Below are 25,687 nucleotides of genomic sequence, written 5' to 3' on the forward strand. Positions count from 1 at the left end.
TTTTTCACGTTGCTATATCTCACATATTCAAACAACCAAAGATGCATAAAACATGAAGAACCATCACTGAGAATCCTATGAGGAAGTTGTGCATTTTATGGAAGCCGGAATAGTGCGTATTGCAACACCTTCCTGAGAGCGTGCTTGATCTCCCTGTTCCTCATGCTGTAGATAACAGGGTTCAGGGTTGGAGGAACCACTGTGTACAGAAGTGCCACTGTCAGATCCAGGAGTGGGGAGGACATGGATTGAGGCTTCAGGTAGGCAAAAAAGGCAGTGCTGAGAAACATGGAGACCACGGGCAGGTGAGGGAGGCACGTGGAGAAGGCTTTGTGCCGTCCCTGCTCAGAGGGATCCTCAGCACAGCCACAAAGATCTGCACATAGGACACCAGTATGAAAACAAAACACCCAAAGGCTAAACTGGAACCAAAAAAGAGAAAGACAACTTCCCTGAGATTTGATTCTGAGCAGGAGAGCTGAGGATCTGGGGGATTTCACAGAAAAACTGGTTGACAACATTCCCTTGGCAGAGAGGCAGTGAAAACGTACTGGCAGTGTGCAGCAGGGAATGGAGAACCCCAGTGCCCCAGGCAGCTGCTGCCATGGTGGCACAAGCTCTGCTGTCCATCAAGGTCCCGTAGTGCAGGGGCTTGCAGATGGCAACATAGCGGTCATAGGACATGATGGTGAGAAGGGAATACTCTGCTGACATGAAGAAGGAAAAGAAAAAGAGCTGGTCAGCACATCCTGTGTAGGAGATGGCCCTGGTGTCCCAGAGGGCATTGGCCATGGCTTTGGGGAGAGTGGTGGAGATGCAGCCCAGGTCGAGGAGGGCCAGGTTGAGGAGGAAGAAGTACATGGGGGTGTGTAGGCGGCGGTCGCAGGCTACGGCTGTGCTGATGAGGCCGTTGCCCAGGAGGGCAGCCAGGTAGATGCCCAGGAAGAGCCAGAAGTGCAGGAGCTGCAGCTGCTGCGTGTCTGCCAACGGCAGCAGGAGGAACTCGCTGATGGAGCTGCTGTTGGACATCTGCTGTTGTTGGGCTTGGAGTCCTGTTCAGAGTGCAGAAGATAACGACAAGTCCAGACCATTCTCAGAGACACTCCTCCTGCTATAACATAAAATATTTTCATTCTCCTACAATAGTGTACATTTAGCAACATTACTTGCATTTAATTTCATGTTGTTCAGCATTCCTAAATCAGATGCAGCATTTGGAGCTGTAACCTTCCACTTCTTTTCTTATCCCTTCTCCCTGGATATTTTCATCTGTTTCATGTCTCATATCTTTACTCCAGGTGCTCTTAGAGCCCCAAAAACAGCCTCTGTGTCATTCAGTGTGAATTCTAAAAGACTGCCTGTTTGCATTTTAAGTGAATTATTCATCTCTACTGAAAATGAGGATATTTTCTGTTGGTTCCATCCTTCAGGAAATAGAAGACTGAGAGCACATCATGTGTGACTGTTCTGAAAACAATCATTTGAGTGAAGAAAAATTCTCAGAGCTGTGACAGCCTCTTTTACATTTCTGCCTCCAATCCTTTCTACGTTCCCCCAGAACAGGAAATGGAAACCCTCTACTTGGATCTCCTCCGGCAAAGCAACCGCAGAATCATACTGTTGAGCAGTGGAGCAGTGATCCCCTGCCCCAGGCAGCAGCTGTGGCAGCACAAGCCCTGCTGGGGGACTCCTTCCCCCCACACATCTCCCCGCAGCGCCCTGGGCAGCTCCCCGGGCAGGCTGAGTACTGAGCCTGGCAGGCGGCAGAGTCCCATACCCGGCACACAGCCCCTGGGGCACAGCAGGGACCCTTCTCTGCAGGACAGCCTGCAGCCGTGCTGGGATATGCAGCTCTCCCCCCCAGCTCTTATGCTGTAGCACATAAGCCCTCAGGTGAAGCAGAAGTCTTTTTTCCACTGTAACGAACATGCATTACCTGCAGCCAATCTGCTATGGAATGTCCCAGATTTAGTTAACCCTCAATTAAAAGCAGCTACATTGCCTACTGCATGAGACTTACCGTGTCGTGGTCTGTGAGCAATGCTCCTGCAGAGAGCTCGCAGCCCGCTCACACAGTACATATCTTGTAAGCTCACTCCAATTTCTCTCCTCTCCTTCTGTCACCTGCAGGCTGTGCTGTGCACAAGAGCTGCTCCTGGGCACAGCTGTCTCTGTGCAGCACTGCCCACTTTTATGAGCTCCCTGTGTCCCAGGAGCCCGGACAAGCAAGCAGCAGGTGATGACATTTTTGACCTTCTTACTCATCTCCCCTGACATGTCCCTGGGTCCTCATGGCCACAGCACCTGAAATACAACAGCGTCATGACTGTGCTTTGAAATCCGCTCAATTAACCACCACATATCCAGTGGTCAGTGACTGATTGGAGACATATAGAGAGTGCTACCAGAGTTCATTTGATGAAGCACAAAGGGCACCCAGACAAGGACGAGGAGGTTTGGAATTTCCCTGTGCAGGGCAGTGATCCAGTTGAGGCAGTGCTGGAGTGTCATCTGTTGACAGAAATCCTGGAGCTGAAATGGGATTCAGCTCCCTACACACCCACAGGAGCTGGGATTCCTCTGGTTTATCTCAGAAGTGCACAAGGAGTTGCCTGCATGTGAGCTCCTGCTCTGAGTCCTCGGTCCTTCAGCAGGGAGGCAGTTGCTCACACACAGACACTGGGTGATGCCCAAGGTGCCTGGGCTGCTCCTGATGTGTGTCAGTGCTTATAAAATATGTGGGAAATCCCTGGGACAGAAACCTCTTTCCTGAACATCAGCTGCAGGGCAGAGAGGGAACAGAGGTATTATCGACCATCCTGAATGACAGCAGACCCCAGCATTTAGGGCACTTCATGGTGCCTTTGTCTCCACCTCCACTGAGAATGCAGAGTTACACAGCTGACTAAATGGATGAGCTCACAAAAGAAGAGCCAGATCTTTTTCTGTTCTCCATCTGAAGCATATTCTGGAGCTCAAGGGAATACAAAGAAAACATACGTCTTTATTCTTCAACAGACATAACCTCAGTTTTCGGTGGGCTCTCAAGTGAATGGCTTCAGAAGCAGCCTAGTGTCTCTGGGCTCCACCACACACTCACATGCAGCTGTAAATGCAGCACAGGGCCTTCAGGAAAGCCATGCCCATGGTGTATCTGTGCTGCTGTGTCAACTCCAAGATCCACAATGGATCTAATGTCTGTGTGCCACCTTCTTCACAGTAATACCATAGATGAGCTATCCAGTCAGGCTCTGTCCAATTATGCTTTCCAATGAGTATGTTTACTTCTGTATTATTGCACTAATGAGAACAACAAGACTTGAGGAGCTAGAAATCTTTGTAGAGTTACATGTCTGAGCTCTTATTTGGACCACAGTGGCACAGTTGAATGGCTTCCACAACTGCACTGTAGAACAAGGGGGATACAGATTCTTTATGATGGGTTGGCGAGGAGACAAGGAAGGGCGACTGTCCTCTGTGAGAGTGCACAGAGCTCTGCCTGGGGATGGCAGAGCAGCCAGGTCAGAGCTAATGGAAATGGCCAACAGAGGAGGCCAACAGTGTCTGTTCCTGTCTTCCTGATCAGGGAGAGCAAGTAGAATGTGCCCTCTGCAAACAGATGGGAGTCTCATGTTGTCAGGCCATTGTCCTGTTTGGGAACCTTTGTCACTCCATTATCTGCTGCAGGGACAGCACAGCAGGGCATGTGGCATCCAGCAGATCCGTGGAGAGCACAGATGGCAGATTCTTGACCAAGCAGTGGAGGAACCAAAGAGGAGAGGTGCTCTGCTGGATCTCATACTCTCTGGCAATGATGGTCTGGTGGGAATTGTGAAGGTGAGAGGGGCATCAGGCCACGTGCAAAAGACAAATGGATCTAATTTTATTTATTCATTTCTTTGTTTGTTTGTTTGTTTTGAGGCTGTAAGCTTAAAAGATGAACATACATGTCAATTAAACTAAAACAAAGAATTGAAGACAAAGAATTCAATGAAAATGTTTTAACCCATCAGCCTCCAGTGCAGAGAGAAGTTTGCACAAAGTGCTCAACAAGACAAAGTCAGAAGTAACAGTGAAGTTTCTTGGAGTATTAATGGGCCCACTGAGGAACATTACCAAGCAAGCTTCCCAAGGGACTTGTTAGAGAAGATAACTGGAAGCCATGACTACAGGCAGGCAAAGGCACTGGCATGCTAAGAAACCTCTCCTTTGCCTTACGAAGCAGACAGGTCAAGCCCTGATTGCAAGACCAGTGGTAGAGAGGTCCTGTATCTCATGTTGGCTCGGGGCATTTCCTGGGGCAATGGGTTGGAGGTCTGTATGATGTTAAATGAAAGATATGGGGACAGAAGATCCCAGGCTCTACATGTGGTGCAAGGACGCTGTGAGGTTCATGTCCCATATGAGACCTATGTTTCATTGCAGGATGTGAGCAGGGATGTGAGAAGGGCCCAGTCTGAACAAGCAGTCAATCCCTGTGAAATTCTGAACTTCAGATCTCTCAGTTCCAGTGCCCTCCTTTGCACATTCTCCCAGAGTTTGAAGTCCTTTATGTTCTGTGGTGCCCAGAAGTGCACCTAGTGCTGCTAGTGAGGCAGTAGTAATGGAGAGCAGAGGGATGATCCTTTCCCTCACCCAGCTGGCAATAAGTTGCTTCATGCACTCCAGGGGACCGTTGGCTTTCCTGGCTGCCTTGGCACACTGCTGACTCACATTCACTCTGATGCTGACCAGCACCCCAACCCTTTCCAGTCAGAATCCTCTCCAGTGTCCCATATCCAGTCAGTGTGTATGTCCAGCATTGCCCCTACCCAGGTGCACAATCAGGCACTTGTTCTTGTTATACTTTATGCACTTGGTGCTTAGTACCAATTGGTACCCAGTTCTCTGACTTGTCCACATCTCTCTGCAAGTCCTCTCCACCCTCAGTGGAGGCAACAGCACCTCCTCATCTGGTCTCATCAGCAAACTTGCTCAGAACGTCTTCTAGTCCTGCATTCAAGTCATCTACATAAACATGAAAGGAAAGTGGCCCCAAAATGGAACCCTGGGGACCCCTGATAGTGACCATCTACCAGCCTGATGGAACCCACTGACTATAATCCTTTGGGACTGACCTACTGTCCAACTGCTCACTCACCACGTTGTGTTTCTGTCTAGCCATATGCAGAACATTCTGTCCAGAAGGTTGTTGTGAGAAACAGTATCAAAATTTCCACTGAAATCCTCAAGGATTACATCAACTGGCTTCCCTTGGTCAACTAAATGGATAACTGTGTCACAAAATGAGCTTAAATTAAACAGGACCTTCACCTCACAAACTTTTGTTGGCTGCGACCAATGACAGAATTGTCCTTCAGCTGTTTTTCCACAACTCCCACCATCATTTTCTCCATAATTTTACCAGGCTCTGGACTGACAGGTCCATAATTGCCCATGTCATCTTTCTTGCTCTTCCTTACAATGAGACAACATTTGCCAGCTTCCTGTCAGCTGGCATGACCCTAGACTTCTTTAGATGCAATTGAAATGAGAGCCCAGAGCACACAAAGGCGCCATCATTGAAAGAAAGTAGATGTGCCATAGCTTTGCAATGCCTTGAACTCCAGAGTATGCCACAGATGGAGCAGAGGTGAAGATTTGCCTCTTCTGTAGTGAACTCATTCATTTGGTAAGCAGAATAACACTACCTGATACATGGGGACTGTGTCTCTGCTCTGCTCTGCTCAGCTCACAGGGCAGAGGTTCAGGGTGTTGCTCTCATGTCAGTGCAGGTAAACTCACTTTAACCCTTTTTCCTCTGTAAATGCTTCCTCTGTTTCTATGCTCAGATACACTTCCACATTCCCTCAAGTACACTTTCATATATCATTAACAATTACACTTTCTTATACCATCAAAACAGTTTGTCAAACAGTACGGTTCTTCAGTTCACATAAACTTCCTTAATACAGTCTGTATTCTTCAGTTATAAACACTGTGCCACAGAACCAACACTGATTGAACCACCTCCCTCACACACTTCCTCACAAGCAGTACATAGTATTACATAAATGGGTTGACACTCATTGGTTGGGTGGAATGTACACCTCTCCTCAAGACCATCTCATTAATCTGCAGAGTACTAACTCCCATCTTCTTACATACAAGCAGAAAGCACTTATGAGTGGACAGACAACACAGTCTTTCACTTTGTCCGTGTGTGGCCATTTCCCTCACAGGAGGAAGGAAACATGGATCGGGACTCGGCACTCACCCTGCAGCTGTTCTGTGTCTCACTCACACCACACTCACTCTGACATTTAGATCAAAAACCATGGTTTATTCATACTACACAATGCTGACAACGTTTTCTAGCTGGAATCTTAATAACACTCATACTCTGGTCGACCAGTTGCAAACGTTAATGTTTTTCCCAGAGTCGGCTTGACACACGGTACCAAACACTTAAAGCAGATGATAATATTGAACATACAACCTATAAGCCCCATGATTACACCTTGGAGAACCCAGGCTACCATTTGACAGGCTATCCACTATATCCCATACCCGTAGGAGAGACCAACCTAGGTCCCTCCTATTGCCAACCACCTGAGAGAGAGTATTTGTTCTTGTTACCATTCATATGACATATAGTTCCCTTTCATAGGAACTCACCCAAGGAGTCTTCCTACCCCAGCTGGCAACCAAAGCCATGAGCTCACCTCCCTGGGAGCAGCACGTATGGCTGTAAACTGTGTAGGATGTCTCCTCAAGACATATGGGCTCCACTTACCATACACATACCTGGTCCACCTATGGGTGGTCCTTGTCTGTCCCTGCAGTGATCAGGTGAGGAAGGGAGTCCTTCAGAGAAATCTCAGGGTGCGCCAAAAGTGTCTCCCTCTCAGCTGGTCCTGCAGCGAACAGAGCTGGTCCCACCTGGGCCGCCAAATTGACTACAGGAATTGAACTCTATAACCTCTGTAACTGATACAGTCTCCCATGACATACTTATACCAAAGTTGAGGAAGTATGGGATAGGTGAGTGGACAGTGAAGTGGGTTGAGAACTGGCTGACTGGCAGAGTGCAGAGGGTTGTCGTTGGCGGTGCGGTGTCTGGCTGAAGGCCTGTAACTAGCGGCGTCCCCCAGGGGTCTGTGCTGGGTCCGGTCTTGTTCAACGTCGTCATCAACGACCTTGATGAGGGGATAGTGACCACCCTCAGCAAGTTTGCTGATGACACGAAGTTGGGAGGATTGGCTGACACGCCTGAAGGCTGTGCTGCCATTCAGCGAGACCTGGACAGGCTGGAGAGCTGGGCAGTAAGAAACCAGATGAGGTTTAACAAAAGCAAGTGAAGAGTCTTGCACCTGGGTAGAAATAATTGCATGCACCAGTACAGGCTGGGGGAAGAGCTGCTGGAGAGGAGCTCTGTTGAGTGGGACCTGGGCGTCCTGGTGGACGACAGATTGACCATGAGCCAGCAGTGTGCCCTTGTAGCCAAAAAAGCCAGTGGCATACTGGGGTGCATTAAAAAGAGCGTGTCCAGCAGGTCGAAGGAGGTGATTCTCCCCCTCTACTCTGCCCTGGTGAGGCCTCATCTGGAATATTGTGTCCAGTTCTGGGCTCCCCAGTACAAAAAAGACAGGGATCTCTTGGAAAGAGTCCAGTGGAGGACCACAAAGATGGTGAAGGGCCTGGAGCATCTCCCCTATGAGGAGAGACTTAGGGAACTGGGTCTGTTTAGCCTTGAGAAAAGAAGGCTGAGAGGGGACCTGATCCAGGTCTATAAATATTTGAGGTGTGGGGGCCATAGTGGCAAGGCTGGTCTCTTTTCAGTAGTGTGTGGGGATTGGACTAGGGGTAATGGGATGAAAGTACAGCATAGGAAGTTCCACACGAATGTGCACAAGAGCTTCTTTACAGTGAGGGTGACGGAGCACTGGAACAGGCTGTCCAGGGAGGCGGTGGAGTCTCCTTCTCTGGAGCTATTCAAGACCCACTTGGATGCCTACCTGCGTGACATGTTGTAGGGAGCCTGCTTTGGCAGGGGGGTTGGACTTGATGATCTCTAGAGGTCCCTTCCAACCCCTACGATTGTGTGAGTCTGTGATTCTGTGAGTAATAGGCACCTGAGAGTGCAGAGTTATTCAGCTGACCAAATGGATGAATACACCAAAAGAAGAGACAGATCTTTCTCTATACGTCTAGTGAAAATTCCAGAGCTTATGCCATTCCAAAGCTGTGACAAACACACATTCTGTCACTGATGGCACCTTTCTTTGTTTTGGGCTCTCATTTAAATGGCATTTCCGTGGGGTCTCCAGCACACCCTAAGCCAGCTGGCAAATGCAGCTGAGAACCTTCAGGAAATCCGTGTCCTGGTAGTGTCAGTGCTTGCTGGACAACTCTGAGCCCCACAATGGGTCTCGTTCCTGTGTGGCACCTTCTGAACAGCAGTACCATGTTGTAGATGCGAGACCAAGCCATGCTAAATCTAGTCATGCTTCTTGAAAGAGATGCTTTCTGAAGAGTCTTTACACTAATGAGAAGATCACAAGCATTCACTCAGTGAGCTCGAAATCACTGTGCATTTTCAGGCCTACAGTCTTGTTTGTCTCGCAGAGACATGGTGGGATGGTTCCCAACTCTTAACTGTAGCAAATGGGATAGAGACTCCTTATGACAGATAGCCAAGGAAGACGAGGAAAGGCTGCTGCCATCCATGAGAGTGCACTGAGCTCTGCCTAGGAATGGCAGAGGAGCCAGCTGAGAACTGATGGAAAGATCTCAAAGAGGAGAGTGGCATATTCTGTTCCTTGCTTCCTGATCCAGAAGAACAAGAGGAGGGGGACAGTTATAGCTAGTATGGAATTGTTTTCTTCAGATTGTCTGCTGTGGTGCAGTGTTTTGGTTCTACAAGAAAAAAACAACACTCTGATGTTTATAGCTGCTGTTGAGCAGTGTTGTACAGAGCCAGTGCCATAGTCAGTGGAGAGCTCAAGGAACTGAGAGGGAACAGAGTGAGGATAGATGCCTTAAAGTGGCCAAAGGGACATTCCATACCATCTGACAGCAAGCAGAAGGAGTAGTGAAAGAGGTGGGAGATCATTTCACTCTCCTCTGATGCTCGGGGCGAGCTGGGCATCAGTCTGGTGGTGCTGAGCATGTGCTTGTGCATCAGTTGTAATGTACTATCCAATATATCTGAATATATAGCCGTAATGATTACGCCTCTCCTTTCATCTCTCTTAGTAAATACCTTCATTTCAACTCACTAGTTTTACTTTTGCCCCCCACCCCCCTAGTTCTCCAGTTCTCATTCCCATCCCACTGGGAATGGGGCAGTGCACAAAGCACTGTGTGCTGCTGAGACACCTGTTGGGTTCAACAGCCACCATCATTTTGATGCCCGATGTGGGGCTCCAAGGGTTGAGTTAACAGCACATCTGTCCAGAGCAAGATAACATAAGGATTTGTGGGAGCTGGAGAATTGCAGGCCATAATGATGATTGTTTCCCTATTGGCGGAGCTTGTTCCAATAGCTCCTGAGGATTTTGACTATCTGTGGGATGCCCAAACCAGCACGCTCCAATTGCTACGTGTGATTAATGTGTTTCAGGTTATGTCTGAGGTTAAAATATCATTCAGGAATATCATTGAGAGATCTGCCCCAAGGTGAGAAGGCTCTGCATGGCAGGGGGTGTGGGACGGTCTGGGCAGGTGCCTGGAGCGGTGGGCACCCCCAGGGCTTTGGAACTTCATCTCTGAGCAACTGCAGGATCCTGAGAAACTGGCAAAATATTGGGGGCAGGTCTGCTATGGCCCTGGTAATCCTAAAGAGACACACATGACTGCAGTGTGCCAGATCCAGAGAGCTGGATCTGCTGACAGTGCTGCAGCCTCTGCAACTCCTGGCACAGACCCTGCAGCAGCTCGAAGGTTTTGCTACACATCCTGCAGTTGCTCCAAGCTCTGGGAAAGATCCTGCTGTCACTCCATCCCTCATAATGAGTTCTGCATTCACTCCTGCTACAGGTCCAGTAGTTGTTCCAAGTATTGCTATAAGAAAATGAAACAAATGCCTCTCAGGTGTGGTGCACTGTGCCAGGAGATCATCATCATAGTATCATAGTCTCGTGCGGGTTGGAAGGGACTTTAGAGATCATCGAGTCCAGCCCCCGGGATTCGAGCCTCTGTGTAGCAGAGCGGCACTTCTACCACTTGCGCCACAGGGGGGATTCGAACTCCGGGCCCCAGTGTTGCAAGGCGGCGTCTTTAACCACTGTGCCACCGGGGCACACAAATACATACAGCCCTGTGGTCTCTCCAACCCCTCCAATGAGCCCAGTGGCTGCTCCAACTTCAGCCCCAGGTCCTGTGGTGATTCCAGCTCTGGCAATGAGCTCTGCAGTTGCTCCAACTCCAGCAACAGCCCAACAGTCACTTCAGATCCTACAGTGAACCCTGTGGCTGTTAAAACCCCTGCAAAAGGTCTTGGACTTGCAAAAAGATATGCAAATAAATTATTATCTATGCATATGTGTTTGCAAATGAATATGTTGTATATATGTAGTAATATAATATATATTTTATATGTATAAATATATTTCTCATAATTGTTATACTTTCTCTTTTTACCACAATGTGTATAATTTAAACCACAACACTGAGTCTGTCCCCATCTTGAGTCCTGTCTTGAGTCTGTCCCAGTCACTCAGTGAAGAGCACAAAAAGATCTCAGGGTCTTCTCAGGGAGCAGCTCCTGAGGTATATTCCTTACACCGGCTTTGGAAGAGGCCTCCAGTTCTCTGGTCCTGCTCTAAAGGGGCTCTCTTGTTATGGCAGTGCCAGCAAGGAGACCAGCTCTGAAACAGCCGTTCGTATTGCTGAATACTGACTGCATCCCCAGAGTGCTGCTGTAGAGAAATAAAGACTGTTATGAGACACACAAGACTTTCAGGCCAGCACAAATGAGAGGACTTGTAAAGAGAGGCATTGTAAAGAGAGAAGGAAAGAAAAGAGAATGTTGTACTGCTATCTGTGGCTGTACCACCCCAGACCCAGACAAGGTAGAGAAGACCTAAAGAAAAGTCTACTTAGAAAGATTTTTAGGTACCTATTAATCTATTCAGTGAATCTGGTTCCATGTTTACATGAGCTCTTGGAGGGAGAAAATGGAAAGTAGATAGGAAAGAAGTGAAATAAATTTTTATTTATCAGTTCAGTAATATTTTTTCTGGGTTACTATATCACACACAATCAATCAATCACAGATGCATAAAATATAAAGAGCCATCACTGGAAATCATGTGAGGAAGACGTGCTTTATTGAAGCTGGAATACTACAAATTGCAACACCTTCCTGAGAGCGTGCTTGATCTCCCTGTTCCGCATGCTGTAGATAACAGGGTTCAGTGTTGGAGGAGCCACTGCGTACAGAAGTGCCAATGTCAGATCCAGGAGTGGGGAGGACATGGAGAGAGGCTTCAGGTAGGCAAAAACAGAGGTGCTGAGAAAGAGGGAAACCACGGCCAGGTGAGGGAGGCACGTGGAGAAGGCTTTGTGCCGTCCCTGCTCAGATGGCATCCTCAGCACAGCTCTGAAGATCTGCACATAGGACACAACTATGAAAACAAAGCAGCCAAAGCCTAAACTGGCACTAAAAATGAGAAATGCAATTTCCCTGAGATTTGATTCTGAGCAAGATAGCTTGAGGATCTGGGGGACTTCACAGAACAACTGGTTCAAAATATTTCCATGGCAGAGAGGCAGTGAAAACGTGCTGGCAGTGTGCAGCAGGGAATAGAGAAGCACAGTGCCCCAGGCAGCTGCTGCCATGGTGGCACAAGTTCTGCTGTCCATCAAGGTCCCGTAGTGCAGGGGCTTGCAGATGGCAACGTAGCGGTCATAGGACATGATGGTGAGAAGGGAATACTCTGCTGACATGAAGAAGGAAAAGAAAAAGAGCTGTGCAGCACATCCTGTGTAGGAGATGGCCCTGATGTCCCAGAGGGTGTTGGCCATGGCTTTGGGGAGAGTGGTGGAGATGCTGCCCAGGTCGAGGAGGGCCAGGTTGAGGAGGAAGAAGTACATGGGGGTGTGCAGGCGGCGGTCGCAGGCTACGGCTGTGCTGATGAGGCCGTTGCCCAGGAGGGCAGCCAGGTAGATGCCCAGGAAGAGCCAGAAGTGCAGGAGCTGCAGCTGCCGCGTGTCTGCCAACGGCAGCAGGAGGAACTCGCTGATGGAGCTGCTGTTGGACATCTGCTGTTGTTCCTGGGCTTGGAGTCCTGCTCAGAGTGCAGATGATAATGACAAGTCCAGACCATTCTCAGAGACGCTCCTCCTGCTATACTGTAATTTTTTTCTTTCCCTTTAAGAAAATGTTCATTTAACTCCAGAACTTGTATTTATTTTCATGAATTTCACCATCCCTTAAGGAGTAGAAGATAAAGGAGATCTTACATTTTTCTCATTTCCTAATCACATCCCAGCATCCTGGATATTTTCCACTTTATTGCAGCTGTTCTTTGAGACCCCAGACCCAGCATCTGTGCACTTCAATTTCTCTTAGAGAAATCTGCCTGTTTGCAGGAGGAATCAACTATTAATATCTGCAGAATTCAATAAGTTAAACTGATTGTTTCCTTTTAGAAAGGAGAGGCTGAAAGCACAACCTTGCTCTTTGACTGTTCAGAGAACAACCGATGGATTGACAAAACATTTGCTCATTTCAGAGCTGTGTTTAAATTAGACATACACTTTTAGATTTCTGCCCCCAGTCCTTTTTGCCTTCGCTCAGAACAGGAAATGGAAAATCCCTGCCTTGGCTCTCCTTTGGCAAAGCACCCTCACAAACATACTGTTGTGCAGTGGAGCTGTGATCCCCTGCCCCAGGCAGCAGCTGTGGCAGCACAAGACATGCCGGGGGCTTCTTCCCCCCACCCGTCTCCCCGCAGCGCCCTGGGCAGCTCCCCGGGCAGGCTGAGTGCTGAGCCTGGAAGGCGGCAGAGTCCCATACCCGGCACACAGCACCTGGGGCACAGCAGGGACCCTGCTCTGCAGGACAGCCCTGGGCACTCGCCTGGAGCCATGCTGTGACACGCAGCCCTCAGGGCTGTGCTCTGACTCTGCAGCACGGGAGCCCTCAGCTAGGGCAGAAGGCTTTGAACACAGTAAAGAAACATGCAGTGCCTGAAGCCAGATATGATACGGGATGTCCCTGATTTGGTTAACCCTCTATGAAAAGCATCTGCATGGTCTGTAGTGAGACTTACTATATCATGTTCTGTGAGTAATGCTCCTGCTGTGTGCTCCCAGCCTGCTCACACCGTACACATCCTGGAAGCTCTTTCCCCTTTCTCTCCTCTCCTTTTGGGAGCTGCAGGCTGTGCTGTGCACAAGAGCTGCTCCTGGGCACAGCTGTCTCTCTGCAGCACTGCCCACTTGTATGAGCTCCCTGTGTCCCAGGAGCCCAGCCTAGCTCAGCATCAGAGGATGTCATGTTTTATCCTTCCCACTCTTCTCCCCTGAGATGTCCCTGTGTCCTCTTGGCCAACAGATCCTGAAAAACAACAGCATCATGATTGTACTTTGAAATTTGATGAACTAAACACCAAATGTACTGTGGTCAGTGACTGATTCCAGACCTGATAACTGAGATCCTGTGATGAAACAAAATGGGCATACAGGCAAGGACAGAGAGAGGCGGACTTCCCCTGTGCAGGGCAGTGATTTAGTTGAGGCAGTGCAGGCGTCACATCCCTAATTGGAAACCCTGGGGCTGAAATGGGATTCAGCTCCCCATGGACACACAGTATCATTGGGATTCCTCTGGTTCAGTTCAGAAGTGCACAAGGAGTTGCCTGCATGTGAGCTCCTGCTCTGAGTCCTCAGTCCTTCAGCAGGGAGGCAGTTGTTCACACACAGACACTGGGTGATGCCCAAGGTGCCTGGGCTCTCCTGATGTGTGCCAGTGCTTATAAACTGTGTGGGAAATCCCTGAGACAGACACCTCCTTTCTGGGCATCAGCTGAGGGCCAGAGAGGGGATAGCACCGGCTGTCTGGTGAATTCACATGCAGCTGCAAGTGCAGCACAGGCCCTTCAGCAAAGTCATGCCCATGGTGTGACCATGTTGCTATGTCAACTGCAAGGCCCACAATCGGTCTATTGCCTGTGTGCCACCTTCTGCACACTGATACCATAGATGAGCTATCCAGTCCAGCTATGTATAGTGATGCTTTTCAATTAGGATATTTACTTCTGTGGTTTTGCACTAATGCAAACACCAACACACAAGAAGCTAGAAATCTTGGTAGAGCTGCAGGCCTGAGCTCCTGTTTGGACCATGGGACACAGTTTAATGGTTTCCACAACTGCACTGTAGCACAAGGGGGATACAGAGTCTTTAGAATAGATGGGCGAGAAGACAAGGAAGAGCGACTGCCCTCTGTGAGAGTGCACTGAGCTCTGCCTGGGGATGGAAGAGCAGCCAGGTCAGAGCTAATGGAAATGGCCAACAGAGGAGACCAACAGTGTCTGTACCTGGCTTCCTGATCAAGGAGAGCAAGTGGAAGGTGCCCTCTGCAGACAGATGGGAGTCTCATGTTGTCTGGCCATTGTCCCCTTTGAGAGCCTTTTTCACTCCAGTATGTGCTGCAGGGACAGCACAGCAGGGCATGTGGCATCCAGCAGATCCCTGGAGAGCACAGATGGCAGCTTTTTGACCAAGCCATAGAAGAACCAAAGAGGAGAGGTGCTCTGCTGGATCTCATACTCTCCAGCATGGAAGGTCTGGTGGGAATTGTGAAGGTGAAAGGGGCATCAGGCCACGTGCAAAAGACAAAAGGATCTAATTTCATTTATTTATTTATTTATTTATTTATTTATTTATTTATTTATTTATTTTGAGGCTGTAAGCTTAAAAGATGAACATATATGTCAATAAAACTGAAACAAAGAATTGAAGACAAAGATAGAAATCAATGAAAATGTGTTAACCCTTTTTAACATGAGAAATTCTCATGAGTCTTGTTCCATTTTTAGTTGTAAATATGAGTCTTTGTAGGGATTTTGTGTCTTTTTTTTTTTTTTTTTTTTTTTTTCCTTTAATTCAGATGCTTTCAGGTACAGAGACACAGACAGCGATGCCAGTGCCATCATTGCCCTGTGACTAAATCCCGGCGCCCACCGCTGCTCTTCCCTGTTGCCTATTTGATCCCTCATCCTCCAGGTATCTCCAGCTCTCCTAAATAAATGGTCGTGGTTAAAGGCATGTTTTCAGCAGGCCATTTAGACACATGCTCCTGCCACAGCCTGCCAGATTTCCCCATCCCTTTCTTATTGTTCAGTCAGATACCTCCCAATTATCTGTCTGATTTCTGACTTTAAGGGGGATGACTAAAATTTGCTCCATCTCCCCAAAGACTGATGGACTATGTTGTCAACTCCTTCACTGTGATTCTATCTATCCCTTCCTATCTTTTCTTTTTCTCTTACTTTTTCTTTTTCTATGTCGTTTTCTTCTCCTTTTCCTTTTCCTTTTCCTTTTCCTTTTCCTTTTCCTTTTCCTTTTCCTTTTCCTTTTCCTTTTCCTTTTCCTTTTCTTTTTCCTTTTCCCTTTCCATATCCTTTTTTTTTCATTTTTCTATTTCTATTTCTTTTTTTTTCTCTTTCTCTCTTTCATTTTTTCATGCTTTAAAGAAAGCTTGAATTCTGAAAGATGTTCATTAATGTCAGTAAAAGTGAAAAAAAGAGTTGAAGACAAAGATAGAAATCAAGAAGAAAGTGTTAACCCGTCTCAGTGTGTGAAATACTCACGAGTCCTGTTCAATTCTAAGTTGATAACTCCCAACTCCCTGGCTGATCTATCCAAGGGAGATTACTGAAATTTGCTCCATTCCTCAAAAGTCTGTTGTCAAATCCTTCACCGTGATTCTATCTATCCCATCCTATCTGTTTCTAACTCATTTCTTGTGCAAATATTCCCTATGAAAAATAAACCTCAATAGAAGCTGCTTGGACATGGCATGCAGTTGATCACTGTGTTTTACTGATCATTCAATTGCATCACCTTTCCTTCTGTTTGTTGGCCGTAAATAAAGAGAATTCTTTCTTTTTCTGTGTGCAGCTGGTTCTCTGTGGAAAGCCAGTGGGAGTTGGTACAAAGGAGTTTTAACACTGAGTGGGTGACAGTAGAGGAGAAGAGTGATGTGAGGAAAAGTGATGCAAGTCCCATGGGGCCAGTGTGAGTAGGAGTGGGATGGGGAGGTTTAGGAGGAACTTTGTCCACACAGTAACAGTACAGAACTCATTGGGACATCCTGGACTGACATCAGTTGCAAAGTGCTTCTTTAACTTCTTGTATAAAACAAACTATAAATAAATAGACAATAAATGCATTTTGGATTCTTGCTCTTTAAGCTCTCTCCATTTTGCTGAACACATTCTGAAAACCTGAAGAAGAGAACAGGAAGGTACAAGGCACAAGAGGCTCTTTAGGTTATAATGGGCCCCAGTGAGCATTTGGTGCTGAGTCCATCAACCTCCAGTGCAGAGAGAAGTTTGCACAAAGTGCTCAACAAGACAAAGTCAGAAGTAACAGTGAAGTTTCTTGGAATATTAATGGTCCCACTGAGGGCCATTACCAAGTAAGCTTCCAAACAGACTAGTTAGAGAAGATAACTGGAAGCCATGACTACAGGCAGGCAAAGGCACTGGCATGCTAAGAAACATCTCCTTTGCCTTACAAAGCAGACAGGTCAAGCCCTGATTGCAAGACCAGAAGTAGGGAGATCCTGTCTCTCATGTTGGCTCAGGGCACTTCCTGTGGCAGTGAGTTGGAAGTCTATATGATGTTAAGTGAAAGACATAGGAACGGAAGATCCCAGGCTCTGCATGTGGTGCAAGGATGCTGTTAAGTTCCTATCCCACATGTGCCCTGTGTCTGATTGCAGGATGTGGGATGTGAGAAGGGCCCAGTCTGAACAAGCAGTCAATCCCTGTGAAACTCTGAACTTCAGATCTCGCAGTTCCAATGCCCTCCAGTGCACACTCTCCCATAGTTTTATGTCCTTTATGTTATGCGGTGCCCAGAAGTGCACCCAGTGCTCCAGGTGAGGCTGTAGCAATGCAGAGCAAAGAGGGACAACCCTTTCTCTCACCCAGCTGGCAATAAATTGCTTTATGCACTCCAGGGGACCGTTGGCCTTCCTGGCTGCCTGGGCACACTGCTGACTCACTTCCAATTTTATGTTGAGAAGGACCCCCAATGCTTTTCAGTCAGACCTCTCTCATGTGTCCCATATCCAGTCACTGTGTATGTCCAGGGTTGCCCATACCCAGGTGCACAATCAGGCACTTGTTCTTGTTATACGTTATGCACTTGGTGCTTAGTACCAACTGATACCCACTTCTCTGACTTGTCCACATCTCTCTGCAAGTCCTCTCCAACCTCAGTGGAGGCAACTGCACCTCCTCATCTGGTCTCATCAGCAAACTTGCTCGGAACATCTTCTAGTCCTGCATTCAAGTCATCTGCATAAACATGAAAGGAAAGTGGTCCTAAAGTGGAGCCCTGGGAAACTCTGACAGTGACCATCTACCAGCCCAATGGAACCCACTGACTATAATTCTTTGGGACAGAACTGCTGGCCAACTGCTCACCCACCACTGCTGGTGAACCTGAAAGGCAAAATGTCAGCGTGCTGGGACAAACAGACAAACACCAATATAGTTACTTATAGCTACGTCAATTTATTGCCCGAAAAGCCATGATTTTATAGGAGACAGACAAGGGCGTCCAAAAATCACACACGGTAATTGGAGGAAAGCTACTGCAATAACAACCCTATAACCCCCCTTCAAAGCCACGAGCCATTCATTCTTTTCCTAGAGATGTCCTTTGTTCTCATGCTGTTTATCCTGCTCCGCAGCTGCTGCTCTGTGAACTCCTTATCTCAATCCATGGCTGCTGCTCTGTAAAATTCTTCTTGTATTACAACACACCACGATCTGTTTCTGTCTAGCTGTATGCAGGAATTTCTGTCCAGAAGGGTGCTGAAGAAATAGTATGAAAAGCTCTACTGAAATCCTCAAGGATTGCATCAATTGCCTTCCCTTGTTCAGCTCAATGGATAAAGGTGTCATAAAAAGACTTGAAATTAAATAGGACCATCCCCTTGGAATACTGTGTTGTTTGACCAGTCACAGAATTGTACTTCAGGTGTTTTTCCATAACTCCCACCATCATTTTCTCCGTAATTTTATCAAGCACTGGTGTGAGACTGAGAGGTCCATAGTTCCCCTTGTAATCTTTCTTGCTCTTCCTTACGATAAGACAACATGTGCCAGCTTCCTGTCAACTGGTATGACCCTAGATTTATTAGATGCCATTGAAATGCGAGCCCAGAGCATATTAAATTGTCATCAGTGCAAGAACATAGATGTGCCATATCTTTGCAATGCCTTGAAATCCAGACTATGCCACAGATGGAGCAGAGAGGAAGATCTGCCTCTTCTGTTCTGAGCTCATCCTTTTGATAAGCTGAATATCACTACGTACTACATGGGGACAGGTGCAAAAGACACACTGGGTGCCCTAAGAACGAGGCTGTGGTGGTATTTAGGATGGCCAAGAATACCTCCCTTCTGGCCCTCAGCTGATGCTCCAGAAGGAGGTGTCTATCTCATAGATTTTCCGTCACATTTTACAAGCACTGGCACAAAACTAGGATCACCCAAGGCACCTTGGGCATCACTGAGAGACTGTGTATGAGCAGTGCAGTCCCTGTGGAATAAAAACCAAGGATTCAGATGAGGGACTCACACACAGACACCTCACTGTGCGCATCTGAACTCAGCTAGGTGAACTTGCAGCCCCCGTGGTTCTTTGAAAAACTGATCCCAATTCAGCCCCAGGGTTTCCATCTGAGGATGAGATGCCTAATGCTAGAATAAGGATGGGATGGTCTGTTGATAACAGGACAAATGGAAATGGATTTAAATTAAAAAGGGGAGACATAGGTTAGATGTGAGGAACCTATATTTTTACACAGCAACACTGGAAAATGTTCCCCTTAGAGGCTGAGCATGATGATGGATGGGATCCTGGTTTTACTCTGGGTTTACCCTCACGTCAATCCAGGTTTCTACTCATACTTTTCTCTAGGTGAACTCTCACTTTACTCAAGGTTTTACTCACAATTTACCATCAGGGTGTGTGATCGGGAGATGGGCTGGTGGAGTGACTTGCTGGCATCCCCGAGGGAAGGCTGCCAGGCAGATACCCCCAGAAAAGTGGTTGACTCCCTGCCCTGTCACAGTCAGACAGACATGACTGATGAGGAGGGTTGGAAGAGAGTCCCAACTCAACGTCACAGGAGCCCCCCCATGCCTGCCTAGCCCTCGACCCCTGATCCATCTAAGCAACAGGTTTGACACTCTGAAATCTGAAGGAGATAAGAATAGGGAGGCAATGGAGGATCTGCCTAGGAGGGAACCTAATGCAAGGCAGTCACTACCAAGCCTTGTGAATTCCTCTGCCATGAAAGAAAGAAGGGTGGCCGTGGTGAGTGACTCCCTTCTCAGAGGAATAGAGGGCCCCATTTGCAGACTGGACCCGAGTTGTCAGGAAGTCTGCTGCCTTCTTGGCTTCAGGTCAGGGACATAATGAGGAAACTCCCAATGCTGGTTAGGTCCACTGATTATTTTCCACTACTCATAGTTTAGGTGGGCAGTGATGAAATTTCTTAGATAAGACTACAAACTATGAAAAGAGATTTCAGGAATTTAGGCCATTTAGTTCACAAAGTGGGAGATGAAGTGATTTTTTGTTCTATACCTTCAGGGGCAGTGAGGGACACAGAGCAGGCTTGGAAAGCAAAGCAATGAACAATTGTCTCAGAGGTTAGTACTGAGCCAGAAACTTTGAGTTCTTTGATCACAGGACAGTTTACTTGGCCCATGGCCTGTTATCCATGAATGGAACTCAACTGTCTCAAAGGAGAAAATGATTCCTAGCACAGAAGGTAGTGGGGCTTATCGAAAGAGCTTTAAACTAGCTACGATGGGGGAGGGGACAAAACAAGGCTCACCAGAGATGAGCCTAGGGGAACTCTTCTTGAGCTGGGAGAGCGGCAGATGCCTCAGCTGAAGTGCGTCTACACCAACGCACGCAGCTTGGTCAACAAGCAGGAGGAGCTGGAAGCAACTGTGCATCTGACAAACCATGACCTAGTTGCTATTACTGACCCATGGTGGGACCACTGCCATGACTGGAGTGCTGTGATGGATGGTTACAAGCTCTTCAGAAGGGATAGAGGAGGAAGGAAGGGTGGTGGTGTGGCCCTTTATATTGAAGAGAGTTTTGATGTTGAAAGGCTTAGGCTTCAGAAAAATCAAGACGAGTGCATGTTTGTAAGGATCAGGGGAAAGGCCTGTAGGTGTGACATCTTGTTAATGGTCTCTTATAGACCACCTAATCAAGATGAATTGATGGGTGAGGCATTCTATGAGCAGCTTACTGAAGTCGCACGATCGCCAGCACTCATTCTCTTGGGAGACTTCAACCTCCCTGATATATGCTGGGAATATAATAAAGAGCAGAGGAAGCAGTCCAAGAGGTTTCTAGATTGTATAGAAGACAGCTTCCTTACGCAGCTGGTATGAAGTCCTACCAGGGGTGGTTCCTTGCTAAACCAGCTCTTCACTAACAGTGAAGGACTGGTAGGAGTTGAGAAGGTTGGGGACTGTCTTGGCCAGAGTGGCCATGAAATGGTAGAATTCTCTATTCTTGGAGATGTCAGAAGGGTGACTAGCAAAACTACTATCCTGAACTTCTAGAGGGCGGACTTTGACCTGTTCAGGACACTTGTAGCACGGGTCCCTTGGGAGTCGCTCCTTATGGGTAAAGGGGTCCAGGAAGCCTGGACACTCCTCAAGATGGAAATCTTAAAGGCACAAGATCAGGCTGTCCCTGAATGCCATCAGGTGAGCCATAGGGGAAGAAGACCAGTGCAGTTGAACTGGGAAAAACTGTTGAGACTCAGGAAGAAAAAGAGAATCCACGCCCTCTGGAAGAAGGGACAGGATAATTGGGGAGATTACAAGGAAGTTGCTAAGGTATGCAGGGAGGAAGTTAGGAAGGCACATTACTTCCCTGTCCCTTAATCCATGCACAGAGCTTCTCAGCCATGTCACTGCCAACTGTAAGCTCCATGCAGAGTTCAAGTGGGACACAGAGGGCACAGCCTTCTTCTGGTGGATGCAAGTGTTGGTGGAACCAGATGGGACAAAGCCCTCCCACCATGCCCTCCTGGGAAAATGGCCACCCCAAGAATGGCAGTCTGCCTCCTCCATGACCCCATCTGAAATGCTCCTGCACTGATTGATTAAAGGGCTTTAAACCAGGTCCAAATGGGGAAGGGTGGGGAATTGGATGCAACAGAGAAGGGCTGAGGGATGTTGTTGCTGTTGGAGATTGCAGGGAAAGCCTCTGAGTTGTTCCATAGGATTGTGTGAGGATTCCTCAGTGAAGGTCTTATTGCCAATACCCCATCCTAAATCTTATTGTGAACCCTCTGGGGGTAACCCCAACCTGCTGCTGCCCTAAAGTGCCTGCAGACCAGTGCAGGTAGCATGAGAAATAAATGGGACAACTCAAGAGAAAACCACAGAGCATTTCCTTTCGTGCAGGCTGCTGCTTCTGAGCAAGGCCCTGAACATCAGAACCACGGTGTAGATGCAAGGCCCAGCCAGGCTAAATCAAAACATGCTTCTGGAAGGGGATGCTTTCTGAAAAGTCTTTACGCTAATGAGACAACCACAAACATTCACTCAGCGAACTCCAAATCTCCGCGCCTTTGCAGGCCTAGGGTCTTGTTTGTCTCACAGAGACATGGTGGGATGGTTCCCACCTCTGAACTGTAGCAAAGTAGGTACAGACTCTTCATTACAATTAGGCAATGAAGATGAAGAAAGGCTGCTGCCATCTGTGAGAGTGCACTGAGCTCTGCCTGGGGATGGCAGAGGAGCCAGCTGAGAACTGATGGGAAGGGCTCAGAGAGGAGAGCGGCAGATTCTGTTCCTTGCTTCCTGATCAGGAAGAACAAGAAGAGGGGACAGGCAGGAATCTGAGTTACAGCTCAGATGAATATTTTTTCTTCAGACTGCCTGCTATGGTGCAGTGTTTTGGTTCGAGGAGAAAACCACTGATAACACTCTGATGTTTACAGCTGCTGCTAAGCAGCGTTGTACAGAGCCAATGCCATGGTCAGTGGAGGGCACATGGAGCTGGGAGGGAACAGAGTGAGGTCAGCTGACTGAAAGTGGCCAGAAGTTTTACTTTTTTTCCCAGTTCTCATCCCCATCCCACTGGGAATTGGGCAGTGCACAAAGCACTGTGTGCTGCTGAGCCACATGTTGGGTTCAACAACCACCATCATTTTGGTGCCTGATGTGAGGCTCCAAGGGTTGAGATAACAGCACATCTGTCCAGAGCGAGATAACTCAGGGCTTTGTGGGAGCTGGAGAAGTGCAGGCCATGGTGCTGATATGTGTGGATGTGCTCCCTATGTGTGGAGCTTGTTGAGTCTTCTCATGAAGCTTCACTGCACAGCTCCTTACTTGGTGCTTGGATGTTGCATTAGGGTATTTATTTTGCTATGCTGTTTGACCTTAGTTTGTACCACGATAAAATTGGCAGCTGACAAAGTGAAGTTTTGTGCACATTCAGCTCTGCGGTCATCTTTGGGTTTTGTAAGTAATATTGCTGGTATGATTAGGAATTACACAATTTACATTGTCGCCTCTGTGAATCCGGGGGTGTACTGGATATTGTGTTGAGGGACATGATTTAGTGGGAGCTATAGGTAATAGGTGAACGGTTGGAATGGATGATCTTTCAGGCCTTTTTCAGCCTTGGTGATTCTATGATTCTAGGACTGAGGTTAAACAATTATTCAGGAATATCACTGAGATCTGCCCCAAGGTGAGAAGGCTCTGCATGGCAGAGGGTGTGGGACGGTCTGGGCAGCTGCCTGGAGCAGTGGGCACCCCCAGGGCTTTGGAACATCATCTCCGAGCAACTGCAGGATCCTGAGAAACTGGTAGAATATTGGGTGCAGGTCTGCTGTGGCACTGGTATGACTGCAGTGTGCCATATCCAGAGAGCTGGATCTGCTGACAGTGCTGCAGCCTCTGCAACTCCTGGCACAGACCCTGCAGCAGCTCCAAGGTTTTGCTACACGTCCCGCAGTTGCTCCAAGCTCTGGGCAGATCCCTCTGTCACTCCACCCCTCATAATGAGCTCTGCAGTTACTCGTGCTACGGGTCCTGTAGCTGTTCCAAGTATGGTAATAAGAAAATGGTACAAATTCCTCCCAAGGAAGTACAGCCCTGCGGTGGCTCCAACCCCTCCAATGAGCCCAGTGGCTGCTCCAACATAGTCACAGGTCCTGTGGTGGTTTCAGCTCTGGCAATGAACTCTGAGGTCACTTCAACTCCTGCAACGGCCCAACAGCCACTTCAGCTCCTACAGTGAACCCTGTGGCTGTTAAAACGCCTGCAACTAATCCTGGACTTGCAAACAGATGCGCATAGGGATTAGTTCATATATGTTTGCAACTGCATATGTTGTATATGTGTGAAAATACACTAAATATATTATATATGTATAAATACATTTGTCATAATTATTATCCTTTTCTTTTTCTCTTTGTCTCAACCCATAAACCTTAAACCACAGCACTGCCCCGAGACGCTTACGGATTTCCTTGGGACTATTCAATCTGATCTGGTCACACACTGAAGAGCATCAGAAGATCTCGAGGTTTTCTCAGGGAGCAGCTCCTGAGGTATATTCCTTACACCAGCTTTGGAAGAGGCCTCCCTCCAGTTCTCTGGTCCTGCACTAAAGGGGCCCTCTTGTTATGGAAGTGCCAGCAAGGAGACCAGCTCTGACACAGCTGTTCGTATTGCCGGCCACTGACTGCAGCCCTGGATTGCTGCTGTAGAGACAACAGGACTGTTGTGAGACACACAAGACCATCAGGACTGCACAAATGAGAGGGCTTGAGAGCACTGTGGTGGTGTAAAGAGATCAGAAATGAAAAATGCCCGTTGTGCTCCTGTCTGCGTCTGTGCCTCCAAAATCCAGACAAAATAGGAAAAAAGAAAAGCTAAGTAAAAGTCTATTTTGAAACCTTTTTATGTATCTTTTAACATATTCGGGGAATCTGGATACATGTTTACATGAGCTCTTGGAGTGAAAAAATGGAAATTAGGTAGGAAAAAAGTGTAATACATTTTTATTTATAAGTTCAATAATATATATATATATTTTTGCACGTTGCTATATCTCACATAATCAAACAATCAAAGATGCATAAAAAATAAAGAACCATCACTGGGAATCCTATGAGGAAGTTGTGCATTTTATAGAAGCTGGAGTAGTGCGTATTGCAACATCTTTCTGAGAGCCTGCTTGATCTCCCTGTTCCTCATGCTGTAGATAATAGGGTTCAGTGTTGGAGGAACCACTGCGTACAGAAGTGCCACTGTCAGATCCAGGAGTGGTGAGGAAATGGAGCGGGGTTTCAGGTAGGCAAAAGAAGCAGTGCTAAGAAATAGGGAGACCACGGCCAGGTGAGGGAGGCACGTGGAGAAGGCTTTGTGCCGTCCCTGCTCAGAGGGCATCCTCAGCACAGCCATGAAGATCTGCACATAGGACACCAATATGAAAACAAAACACCCAAAGGCTAAACTGGCACTAAAAAATAGAAGCACAACTTCCCTGAGATTTGATTCTGAGCAGGAGAGCTTGAGGATCTGGGGGATTTCACAGAAAAACTGGTTGACAATATTGCCTTGGCAGAGAGGCAGTGAAAACGTACTGGCAGTGTGCAGCAGGGAATGGAGAACCCCAGCGCCCCAGGCAGCTGCTGCCATGGTGGCACAAGCTCTACTGTCCATCAAGGTCCCATAGTGCAGGGGCTTGCAGATGGCAACGTAGCGGTCATAGGACATGATGGTGAGAAGGGACAACTCTGCTGAGATGAAGAAGAGAAAGAAAAAGAGCTGTGCAGCACATCCTGTGTAGGAGATGGCCCTGGTGTCCCAGAGGGTGTTGGCCATGGCTTTGGGGAGAGTGGTGGAGATGCAGCCCAGGTCGAGGAGGGCCAGGTTGAGGAGGAAGAAGTACATGGGGGTGTGCAGGCGGCGGTCGCAGGCTACGGCTGTGCTGATGAGGCCGTTGCCCAGGAGGGCAGCCAGGTAGATGCCCAGGAAGAGCCAGAAGTGCAGGAGCTGCAGCTGCCGCGTGTCTGCCAACGGCAGCAGGAGGAACTCGCTGATGGAGCTGCTGTTGGACATCTGCTGATCCTGGGCTTGAAGTCCTGCTCAGAGTGCGGAAGGTAATGACAAGCCCAGACCATTCTCAGAGACACTCCTCCTGCTATAATATGAAATGTTTTCATTCTCCTACTACAATGTACATTTAGCACCATTACTTGCATTTAATTTCATGTTGTTCTGCATTTCTTAAGCAGAAGCAGTATATGGAGCTCTAACTTTCCACTTATTTTTTTATTCCTCCTCCCTGGATATTTTCATGTGCTTCATGTCTCATGTCTTTAACCCAACTGCTCTTAGAGCCCCAAAAACAGCCTCTGTGCCATTCAGTGTAAATTCTAAAAAGCTGCCTGCTT

General features: G+C 47.7%; 1 protein-coding gene across 1 annotated transcript; it reads right to left on the reverse strand.

Moving 5' to 3' along the window:
• Positions 1-24,416: 24,416 nt before the first annotated feature.
• Positions 24,417-25,352, reverse strand: LOC146755799 (olfactory receptor 14J1-like). The gene has a single exon (XM_085525244.1). It carries the CDS (start codon positions 25,350-25,352, stop codon positions 24,417-24,419), a length of 936 nt encoding a protein of 311 aa, XP_085381370.1.
• Between the last annotated feature and the right edge of the window lie 335 nt (positions 25,353-25,687).

Source organism: Coturnix japonica, chromosome 30, assembly GCF_054131305.1.
Source record: "Coturnix japonica strain WE chromosome 30, WE-NBRP24, whole genome shotgun sequence".
NCBI lineage: Eukaryota > Metazoa > Chordata > Aves > Galliformes > Phasianidae > Coturnix > Coturnix japonica.

Bases quoted from the DNA above. Each gene is read 5' to 3' on its own strand.
- LOC146755799 (XM_085525244.1), bottom strand. From the start codon at position 25,352: ATGTCCAACAGCAGCTCCATCAGCGAGTTCCTCCTGCTGCCGTTGGCA.